The 11,969-nt window shown below is 36.7% G+C and overlaps 1 protein-coding gene across 1 annotated transcript in view; it reads right to left on the reverse strand.

The window, feature by feature from the left end:
• The window catches only part of LOC104537967 (probable C-mannosyltransferase DPY19L1), a gene marked incomplete at its 3' end in the record, with an annotated part of 36,406 nt that overhangs the window by 13,584 nt on the left and 10,853 nt on the right, over positions 1-11,969 (reverse strand). Inside the window, exons 5-8 of the mRNA XM_010181000.1 lie at positions 11,038-11,158; positions 9,485-9,578; positions 4,036-4,093; positions 532-623 (exon numbers count right to left, since the gene is read on the reverse strand). Coding sequence (XP_010179302.1) covers positions 532-623; positions 4,036-4,093; positions 9,485-9,578; positions 11,038-11,158 — 365 coding nt within the window. The remainder of the gene's footprint in view (positions 1-531; positions 624-4,035; positions 4,094-9,484; positions 9,579-11,037; positions 11,159-11,969) is intronic.

The raw sequence follows: 11,969 nt of genomic DNA on the forward strand, positions 1-11,969 counted from the left end.
ATTCCTGCATTAATGTAATTAGATTGCTCTAAATCATTGAACTAGCTAATTAGACTAGTTAATTAGTCAGAAAACTGCAAGAACATACTAGCTTAGGGGTGCCTATAGCATCCTCTGTTGCATAGCATAGGCTCCTTCTACGTGCAACCAACATACCACTCTCCAAGAGGGACAAAACCAATAGGTGAAGTATCAGCTTGTTTCTCATGGGAAGGAAGTGACATCAACCAAAAATTCTGATTTTTTAGTTTAGATACACATTTGCCAACACAGTAATTCTGATTTTTATTTTAATCATGTCTTCGAGTTGGCAAGTTTTTTCCTTTTAGTAAGTGAGTAATACAACTGCAGTTCTACCAGCGCAGCATCTGTAATGTAACAGCCACAGGAAAGTTTCTATGTTAATGATATCATTGCTAGAGCACACAGAGGCAATTAAATAACTATTTAAATAAATGCATTTAAATAAATGTCCTGTGACATTCTATTTTTTAAATTATTGTAAAGAGCTAAATATGAATTGAGAGGTACCTGAGAATATAGGTCAAAAGCAACATCTGAAGCACAAGGAATGGGTATGAGAAACTTTCACGAAGAGGTGGAGTCCACATGACGCGAGTGCACTAAAAAGAAAAACTGGGTTAGATGATAACATTTGCTGTTACATTTCCATTAAACAATGCATTTGTATTTCAAAACGAACTACCACAGATACTTGAATGAAGCAAAAAACAAGGTACATGAGATTTAACTCAAAAACTTAAGAAAAAAAGCCAGAAAGCAGAAAAGAGGAGGAAAAAGGAAGCAGCTTCCAGACTTGAGGTCTGTGATGCACTGTTTAATTAAAACAGATCACTGATTTTCCAAAATTAAATGTGGCAGCTAGAGAGCATCCAAGAAAAAAAGCTACAACAGCAGCCGCTTGTCCCTGCTTCTACTGAAATTAACAACTCATTCAGGTAACAAAGTGTTCTCAAATTCAGGCAGTGACTTGCCACACTCAGAAGGAGAAAGTGTGTGGGGAGAGGATCTGAAGAATAAATCAACATACTCTTCATTATGCTAGAGTTCTCTAGGTTATAAACATTTCACATTTCCGCTAGCAATAGCACAGAAAGTATAAAATCCAAAGCTGCCCTCCAAAACAGGCCAATAAAACTGAACACGTGAAATTAAGCTCTTACATGTACTTCGCTCTTTAACCCTAATAAAGCAAAGTGTAATACAGTGAAGTCAACTGAATAGCTTTTTCATTAATTTCTTGGGACTCATGGCAAATTCCTCAGCTATAACTGTCCTCTCTAATGTCTATATTCAGCTTTTTACAAAATGCTTGCAGATGGCAGTGACCATCAAAAAAAAATTACAACTTTACAGAAGAACACTGAAATACAAACAAATGGGTTCAAAATGGTTATCAATAGATTTGCACTAAAAATTAAAAGTAGGTTCTTTACAACTACAGGACAGTTCATCTTAACATAGACCATAATGAATCTATGAAAGCTTATAAGAGGTTGAAGCTAGAATGTTCCTTCTTTGCTTCCTATAATCTTAAAACCATTTTTTAAAACACTGTTTTACCAAAGAAGTAATCAGAATCAACACTATACAATTCCTTGCTTATTTTCTTGCTATTTCACAAATATGTTAAATTAATAGCGCAAAATAAATGTGCAGAAATAGTGTAAAGTAAACGCAAAGTACAGAAGCCCACCACATTAATCAGTCTTTGCTGTCTAAAAGCACTCTCTGTAAAAGCTGCACTCTCGTTACCATTAAAATAAAGCTTTCATATGTATACTAATGCGTTGCCTTCAGCTGACTGCACAGACGTGATTAGTTAAAATTATTTTTATTAGCAATAAATATAATTGTGATTATTCTAAAGCACTGAGTCCTTTTGACTATTTTTCAAGACTACAGAAACAGCTGATTTACCAAATCTTTTGACACTGGAGGAGATAAAGACTGGAAAGAAATAATAAGCATATACAACCGTAAAAAGGAAGCATTACCTTAAAAGTGGATTGACTAATGTGGCCCATGTTATTTTTCTATATTTGGAATGTAATACTAAATCATCAGTGGATGATTTATCAAGGCTGTAAACTAACTTTGCTACAGGTATAAATACATCAGATATGTCTAAGCTTGAAGTCATTAAAACACAGTAACGCAAGCACAGCACAAATGAAAACATACTCCCTTAGCATCATCAGCTCAATGCCAGAAGGTTAATCCCTTTTACACAGCATTAGATCTGAGATACCCAGACTTGCAGATGAGGCTTACCCATGAAGCTCCATCCTGTCCTTCCAGAAAAGGAAAGCAAATTTTTAGCTCCACTGTACATATTTTTGAAGCACATGCAAGATGATTTTCACAATCAAAGGCATATAAAAAAGTTAAATAAAATAGATTTTATACACACAAGGGCACATGCACAACCCCTGCATGTGAGTCAACAGTACGCACAGTGAAATAGACCACCTACGTACATGTAACTGCATATATTAGCATAACTCTATATACACAATAATGAGTTATTACATTAGGTACAGTACAAATGTAAAGAGCCAGCTGAGATCTAACACTGCACCTCTGCAAGTAAGGTCCTATTGCTCTCCAGAAAAATCTATACAGCAGACTCTGAATCAGGGTCACCATAGTTAAGCTCCACCTAAATTCAGACTACGTCTGTGTAGAGCTACATAGACCTAATTTCACCCCATTCTCTAAAATACACACATTCTCTATGACTGTTTCCCAAGTCAAGCCATCCAGAGAGTGAGATGAGCTCTCCCATAGAGTTTCCTGTGGATAGGAGAAATGCCTGAAATAAATACTTCTTTTCATTATTGCTTCCACTATCTTTGAAGTTGTCAACTTACTCCACTCTGAAGTTACGCTTTTTCACCTTCACAGACTTGGCAAAACAGTATATACTCTGTAAGTATTTCCTAGCAAAGGAGAATACATTCACTTCACTTTCAGAATGCCATTGAGAAGAATGGAAACCCGCACAGAACTTTGTATTTAGCCTCTTATAGCACTAAAGAAGTTCAGAAACTCTGTAACGTTTACCTGGTCTGAACCAGGCAGTTAACATCCATGGTGGAAATTTCTTCATGGAGGATATTTAGAGAAAAACACTTCAAATAAAACTTAAAGGAAAAAAATAGCTATTTTATCACACAGATTTGTGTGATATAAGAAAACTGTCAAAGCTCACTATGAATAGAAGCATCTTTGATTCTATTATGTGCAACAACTTATTTTTACTACTCAAGAGTTTTCTACCAAGCACAGCTCAGTAAAATAAGAAAACAAAGCACAACTTTAACCCTTAACAAAATCATAAGGTAGCTAGTTTCCATCTAAAAAAATCTTTGCAGTAGAACTGCACTTTAAGTAAAATAAAAGAAGTCTTTATATAAATAAAATGAACATTAAAAAAACCAGAAACACTGCCCGAGGGTATCAGAATAAAACCCATTATTTTTCTTCCAAAATATGAAACAATTACATGAATAGCATTTGCTGGTGACACAGGGAGATGTTTTAAGTGACAGTTTCTTCCCAGCTCCCCTCACCGTACTGCAGCTTACTAAAGAAGTTTAGCATTGGAATTCTCTATATACATAGAGTTTCTAATTTTGTGTCTTCTAGCTACAGTATATCAATACTACTGAGGGTTTTTTAGCCTTTTTTTTGGTGTATTAATTAATTATCGTTAAATACATCAAAACTTAAAGAAAACCTCCTCCATTTCTGAAGCTTGTTCCTATGCTACATCCAGCCCAGTTATGTCTGTAATGGGCACAAAAATAGAGTATTTTGCTGGTTTTTAACATCTAAAGGTGATACATTGTACTGTGCTATACATTTTCAAGTCATAGCCTATTTTGCTTTCAATACTGTCTTGTTCCCTTTAAATTCATTCCCTAACAGATAAGCATAACTATCTTTAAAAAAATGAGAAAAAAAAATTAAAAAAAAAAAAGTGGGGGGGTGTTGAAGAGGGAGACCTACCTCTCCATGGTTGAAAAAGAAACACATCACGGTAACAAGACCTCCGAGACGGCTCCCACTGTGAAAAGAACAGGAGAAGAAGGTACAGCAATCTCATATTAGTCAATGCCACTTAAAAAAATGTGAAATAGCACTTATGTACAGCCATGTTTATTATGGGGGTGGGGAATATTTTCAAGCATCAAGGGAAAGCAATCTACAGTGTACATACAATATTAAATTTTTTTTTTTTTTACACACTATTTTTTTTCTTTTTTCCTTTTTTAAACATCAGGCAATATAAATGCAATCTTTCTCCCCCTAGATGTTGAGTAGAAAGCTTCAGAATTTTCATGCTCAATCACCCAAAAGGGAATTTTAGTCTGAATCTAAAACTATGTTTGAGTAATTAAATCAAGCACATTCAAAAAGTAATATTTAGAAACAAATTCATGACATGATGAATGCAACATACAATTTAATTCTTATGTTAAATACTGTGATGTTAACATGAGAGGTTTTTTAAGCCCTTGACTTGAGGATTTTTATACATTTCTAAACCAAATTCACCTGCTGAATAATTAGTACCATGGAGTCAACACTAAAACCAAAGATATTACTTAGATTTATCCATCTCAAAACAGCAATAGATAAGGTTCCTATTTGATTAGAATTGCAATTACTTGTGTCCTGTAATACAAAGCAAAGAATATTTGTGTGCTCACAAGTGCACAAATGACAGAATAACATTTTTGCTACTCAGCAAAAGTATCAGCCAGCTGTTAAGATTCTTAAAAAAAAAATCCAAAAACCAAACAAACCTCAGATCCTCTCAGATCCTTCACCCATCACTAATACAGAAGTCAAACAGAATCAGTGAGTTCTGGCTACGAAGTCTGAGAATTAAAGATACCAACTGAATGCCAAACCAATCTCCAGGATTTGTGCATTCTTGCATATAAAACTCAACCTTTAACTTCACAAATTCTAAAAGCATCAATGCTGAAACCCAGAATGACTAAAAGAATGTGCTTAATATTAAAAAATGTGAGTCCTAGCAATAAAGCAAACCAAACATTTAGAAAAGAAAAAAACAAAAAGGAAAAACAAAACCAAAACCACCCAAAGTCAGAAACAAAATTCAAGGTCTATACTAAAGGTTAACATTGTGATAAAACCTTGAAGTCTAGAATACAAAGGTCTTACTTGTATTATGAATGCTTTAGAGCTATCAGCCTCTATAAGGAATCACTGTTTTACCACATGAGGAAAGACCACTAAATCTGTAGCACAGAATAGGGAAATGCACCTTGTCAGTATCTTTTCCAGAAAAGGAAGTGAATAGAGCTTACTTCAGAGGATTATGTACAGTTGTTGTAGCTTATACAGTTACTCTTCCACATGATGACTCCTCCCCATCCAGGGAGGTGGTCAGGAGAAGGAAAGGAGATTCATGAGTTGAAATAGAAATATATTTAATAAAATAATAGTAATAAAAATCTAAGATTTATAACAGTTATAATATAAAGTACACAGAGTTATACTCAGGCAATATTGTGGGGAAGTAGGCCTCAGGGCTAGGACAGCAAACAAGTCTCTCTAAAGATGCCAGCCATGGAAGAGGGAAGAAGAAGCAGGAAGTAGAAGGTATAAACCCTCAAATGTATAGTGAATGTGACATTTGTGGTATGGAATAGTACTAGTTGGTCAGCCTGGGGTCACCCTGGGGTCAACTCCCTTGAGCTTCCACTTACCACAGCCTCTGCACCTGTTTATATGAAGATCACTGAAGACCTTGAGAATCACATACCAGCTTTAGCTGAAAAGCTGTATTTCATGGCAACAAAGTGATAAAACTTTGTCAGAGTGTTGAAGCCCTTACAAAAAAAATCACAGTTTTCCTCAACAGAAAGCCGACTTTAAAATTCTGTCCCAGTAAACCAGAACAGTATTGTTGATTTAGACTGGTTACCTTCTAACAGTACAAAGCAATCATTTAAGAGATACAGTTGTTAAGCCTTTCTATGCCGATACAAAAGATAAAGGATAACTCTTTCCACTGAAACTCCCATACCATAATACAATTGATGAAGTACCTGCCCTTCAGTTGGAACCCAATTTCTCCATGTTAAATTTAGAATAATCGAAACTTAACAAATAATTAGTAATTTTTTTAAGAACAGCAGATGATCTAAACAGTTACACTTAGTCTGGTAGAGTCAGCTCTGGAATAACAAAAGCACTACTCTTTTGACTCCCTGGGTACAATAGGCTGAAGCTTGAAGTCGTCTGGGGAAATGCTGTAATTCATTGCTGATTAACATGCAAGAAACAAAACAATGAAAAGGTACTGTCAGAAGGAGATACAGGAAATTTACCAGTAGTTCCTAGAGACGCAGTGTTTGACAATCAGCTTAAGTATTCTGTTCCTTGACTACAAGAATAGAGAGGTGAAGAAGGCTGCAGGGAGGCAGAATCTTACAATTGCATAAAGTACTTTTAATCCAAACGTCATTTCTTTGTCCATTTAAAAACCCTAAAAAAATAGCATGAGTTCTCACTATATTGCTTCAGTTATCTTAACAGAGAGTTCTCTAGAGCTTGAGACTAACTTGAATTATATAAGAAGACTGCCATGTATTTGCATAACCAGAGATCATACACAGAGGGCTAGGGCAGGGACATACTATGTCTGGCAATCTTCTAACCTTGTGGGTATGTTGGTTAAGGGAGCTACAGCAAAAAAATAGTCTTAGAATCATAGAATGGTTTAGGTTGGAAGTGACCTTAAAGATCATCTAGTTCCAATCCCCCTGCCATGGGCAGGGACACCACCCACCAGACCAGGTTGCTCAAATCCCTGTCCAACCTGGCCTTGAACACTTCCAGGTAGGGGGCATTCACAACTTCCCTGGGCAACCTGTGCCAGTGTCTCACCACCCTCACCGTAAAGAATTTCTTCCTAATATCCAGTCTAAATCTACCCTCTTCTAGTTTAAAACCACTCCCCCTTATTCTGTTGCCACCTGCCCTTGTAAAAAGTGCCTCCCCAGCTTTCCTGTAGAACCCCTTCAGGAACTGGAAGGCCGCAATAAGGTCTCCCCAGAGCTTTCTTTTCCCCACGCTGAACAGCTGTTCAGCTTTTAGCCGTTCCTCATAGGAGAGGTGCACTCCAACAGCTCGATGTCCTCTTTTTATTTGGGGCTCCAGAACTGGATGCAGTACCCCACATGGTGGTCTCACGAGAGCAGAGTAGAGGGGCAGAATCATCTCCCTCAATCTGCTGGCCATGTGTCTTTTGATGCAGCCCAGAATGCAGTTGGTCTTCTGGGCGGCAAGCACGCATTGCCTACCCATTTTAAGATTTTAGTTGACTAACACCCCCAAGTCCTTCTCCTTGGGGCTACTCTTGAGACATTCTCCGCCCAGCCTGTATTTGTGCTTAGGATTGCCCCTACCCAGATGCAGGACTTTGCACTTCACCTTATTGAACTCCATAAGGCTGGCATGGGCCCACCTCTCCAGCCTGTCCAGGTCCCTCTGGATGGCATCCCTTCCTTCCAGTGTGTCAATCACACTACACAGCTTGGAGTCATCCGCAAACTTGCTGAGGGTACACTCGATCCCACTGCCCATGTTGCAAACAAAGATGTTAAAGAGTACCAGTCCCAGTACCCAGTAGTCCTACAAAAGCAACTAGATTTCTGCTAGCTTAACTCTTTGAACAAGTTTGTTATAGAGTATAGTGAGTACAAATGCAAGAACACATGGTAGCTTGGAAAATAATGATAAGAAAGTGGTCTTCCACTATCCTATCACCATCTATCACTAGTCAAAGCTGCAGAGACTAAAAGCAAATAAATGGTGAAATAAAAACATTACACATTCTCTGAAATTATACAGAGACAAAATAAAACTAGAAAAAACAATTATGTAAGCCTGAGATGGTTTTGACCATCAAATGAGTCAATCAATTGACCATCAATTGAATTATTTACATTCAATTCAGCCCAAGTCTAAAGGAAGTACTGAGAAATTAAGACCTTACTAATTTTTCAATTACATTAATATATATAATATATAAAATGTACGCTTCCATACACCTCCCTTAAGAGAAAAATGACAAGTTAATTATATGAATACTCAAAGTTTATCTACTTCCTCAAAGCATGTGTCATTAATTTCCCATGTTAAGGAATACAGACATACATGCTTTACCCTCAAACACCTAATAGTTGTACTAGGCAACATAGTTTTTTCACTGTCTCCTCCTGCCCTGCACTTTATATTTGAAGTATCAGCACATGCTTCAGAGAGTGCAGGAAAAAAAGTAAACCAAGACAGTGAAGCCAGGAAATGAGAGTGAAATCAGCCACATCTCTCAGAGCAAAATATAGCTGCCTTTTAGTTTTTTGCAAAACTGACAAATGAAAATAGAGGTAAACAGAAAAATACTTCCACTTCTGCTTTTCGGCTAAATGTGGACTCTATTTTTGTATGAAAGTGTATTACAGTTCCCAAAATTCAAGGGCAGATACTGGAAACAGAAATTCATAGAAAAAGAGAACCATATACATATTTCCAAAAGAATGCACTGTCTTAAAAAATTATTTTGTCTTCTCAGTTAAAATTGAAAGACATGCGATATAACTTCAGGCAAAGCATTGGAAATCTCCAATCTTGGTTTAAAATACACTGCCACAGAATCACAGGATGTTACGAGTTGAAATGGACCTCGAAAGATCATCCAGTCCAACTCCCCTGCCAGAGCAGGATCACCTAAACTAGGTCACACAGGAAGGCGTCCAGGCGGGTTTTGAATGTCTCCAGAGAAGGAGACTCCACAACCTCTCTGGGCAGCCTGTTCCAGTGCTCTGTCACGCTCACAGTGAAAAAGTTTTTCCTCATGTTCACATGGAACCTCCTATAGATCCAGCTCACACCTATCGCCCTTTGTCCTGTCATTGGACATCACTGAGAAGAGCCTGGCTCTGTCCCCCTGACACTCGCCCTTTACATATGTATAAACATTCATGGGGTCCCCCCTCAGCCTCCTCTTCTCCAAGCTAAACAACCCCAGCTCCCTCTGCCACTCCTCATAAGGGAGATGCTCCACCTCCTTAATTATTGTCATTCAAACTTTGTTTTAAAAATTAGTTACACTGAGCAGAAACCTGTCAAAAGCCATTTAAAAGCTGTACAGCATTTTGTTTTATCCACAGCCTGGTGGTATCAATGAGGTATCACTTCACTGAAATTTTCCATAGCTTTTTCTGGCATCATTAATTTTAAGCAAAAAGCTTCTCTGTTCCAGTAATTTTTTAGTGACAACATATATGTAATAAAAAGCACTACAGTAAAAACCAATAAGCAATATCCCATAAAAATATTTTAGCATTCACTTTTTCAAATTTCTTATGAAAACTTGACAGCTGGTACCAACTAAATAGCTCAGTCTCAACTGCCTTACCTGAGGTATGTACCATATATGAAGAATAGTGACATCATTAATCCATTCAAAAGAAAAATCATCGCAACATAAAAGGAAGCAGGGTCTCCCAACCCTAAAAAAACAAACACTTAACACATGTTATCAAATACAGAAGAAAGATTATATTGCATATAAACCACCATACAATCAGTATAATACAGCACACAGCGTACCACCTTAATACATCTACAGAAAGAGATAACAACAACAAAGTCTCTACAGACTATATTTTGACTTCACAGAGGTTTTTAGAACAGGCATGTACTCCCTATACTCTCACTTCCCATCTCTTGCAGGAGTAAATCCATCTTTAAACACATCACACATAACACTCTGCTTTCTTTGTTTCATTAGAAACCAAGAGGTTTTCCAATAATGCAAGTCTTTCAATTTATTAATTCACAAATGCTTCTGTGTTCACACTTCTGTTGTTATTCTTTTCTACATTATTTCTTTAAATCCTCCTGGCTCTAATAATTTCAGCAATACAGCATAAAAAGCGTTATTCATTCTAGAGAAGGCAGCAAAACTTCATAGTTTCATAAGTAGAAATGATTATTCACCACTGCTGAAAATACAGCAAGACAGTTCTCTAGAGATGATGATATGACTCATCAAACATGGTAGTCTCAATAGTTAGTATTTTGTTGGTCTGACTTGGTTTTCACAAAAAACAGGAACGAAAATGTAAACATTTATTAACTGTTTATGGCTTCTGACAAAATTAGTGTGAATCATTCAAGCTCTAAAGTTCTTATAGCCTTTGTGCAAAGGAAAAATACCAACTTGTCAACACACAAAGACATTTTAAATGATAAAATGAAACAACTTCACAAGCTACCATCTATCATTCAGCTTTAAGCAACTGTAGAACATCTCAAAAGTGCTTCTCAGCAAGGTACTTTTATCTCATAATACTTACTTGACAAGCCAATGTTAAATGTGAGGGGAAAAAAAAAAGTGAGTGTCCAAGCTTCAGTAACAAAATCAAGGTATAAGATTGAAATTCTCATGCTGAATAGTAGGTCACAAGAAGATTATTCCCAGTAGAATCACTACACAAGATTTCTCCAAAAGGGAGCCTTGTGGTTGCCTTTTTCCCCTCCCTTGCTACTCTACAAATTGTGGTTAGAGGAGGAAATACAGAAGGTAATTTTTTGACATGTAGGAACTTGGAATGTATTGAGGATTCTACAGAAGCCAAAAAAATGTAATACATGTACAGTGGCCTCCAATTACATTTAGGACATCTTATTCTTTGTAACAGTCACATTATGAAGGCTCATACTACAACTATCAAGTTTTGAAGTGCAGTATAAGAATTAAACCTAGGTAGGAGAAGCTATCTTAAAAGCAAAGCCCACATTCTCACCCCTGGTGTTCTTAAAACTATCTTTTTTTATGCTGTGAATCTGCCTTAGCCAAATTAAAGCATGTCAGTGATAAAGACACAGGAAAATTTATTACTTCTGAAATACGTAAAACCACAATTATAAGCTTCCGGGAAGAAACTCAAATAAAACACAACTCACCCTCACAGCTTTCAACAGGACTAAGCCCTTTTCCTCTGTTTACAGTCCAACATGTCTTTGTTGATACACCAAGGAAATCCATAATGCCAGTATATATGCGGTACCAGCTGGCGAGGACCACCTAGGTGGAAAACAGGATTTGAACTTTCTGAAAAGGAACTTCAAGATTAGCTCAATGCCCAAAGCAACCTCTCATGAAAACCGACCCTCATCCAGGGTTTTTGTTAAACTTAGAATTTATCTCAACTAGTATGCATTTTTGATCATTATTTCCTAACAGCATCCAACATACACCAAGTGTTAATTAATAGACTAAAATTACGCCTGCTTTAAAACAGAAATAATTTCATACATCAAAGTGTAACATTTGGAAGGTTCTCCATTTAACTACTTCTGTTTGAGACATAAAAATCCCAGATTTTGATGACAGATGACAGTTAGCAGCATTAAATCCATTAAAACCAATTGATTTTTTTTCCACCTTTTAAGAGTATTAATGGACCAAATCTTTGGGGTTTCTACTCCAACAAACTTTGATAGGTTAAATTTAAACATGGATTAGAAAGGGCTTCCAGATGCAATGTAAGACAGCATTTCCATTATCCATGCAAAGGTCATAATGTTCTTGTAACAATAACCAAATTAAATCTCAACACCTGACACAAAACACATCAGTATTTTAAAACACAGAAAAATGAGAACTCATCTCACAGCAGAGTCACTAGTTAACATTACCAAGCTATTCTGTCAGGATATAACAGACAGAGTTCATAAATGAGTAATGTGGCCATTTAAGTTGAGCTGCTTTTAAAGTTATAACCCAGGGGTTCCCTGTTTTAAACTGAAAATATGTTTCACTACTCCTATATTAGCTGTCTCAGCCCTATGTCACAGAAAACACATACAAGAAGGATAAGTCCTTCTTTTCTTTC

This window comes from Mesitornis unicolor, unplaced genomic scaffold, assembly GCF_000695765.1.
Source record: "Mesitornis unicolor isolate BGI_N332 unplaced genomic scaffold, ASM69576v1 scaffold23303, whole genome shotgun sequence".
Taxonomy (NCBI): Eukaryota; Metazoa; Chordata; class Aves; order Mesitornithiformes; family Mesitornithidae; genus Mesitornis; species Mesitornis unicolor.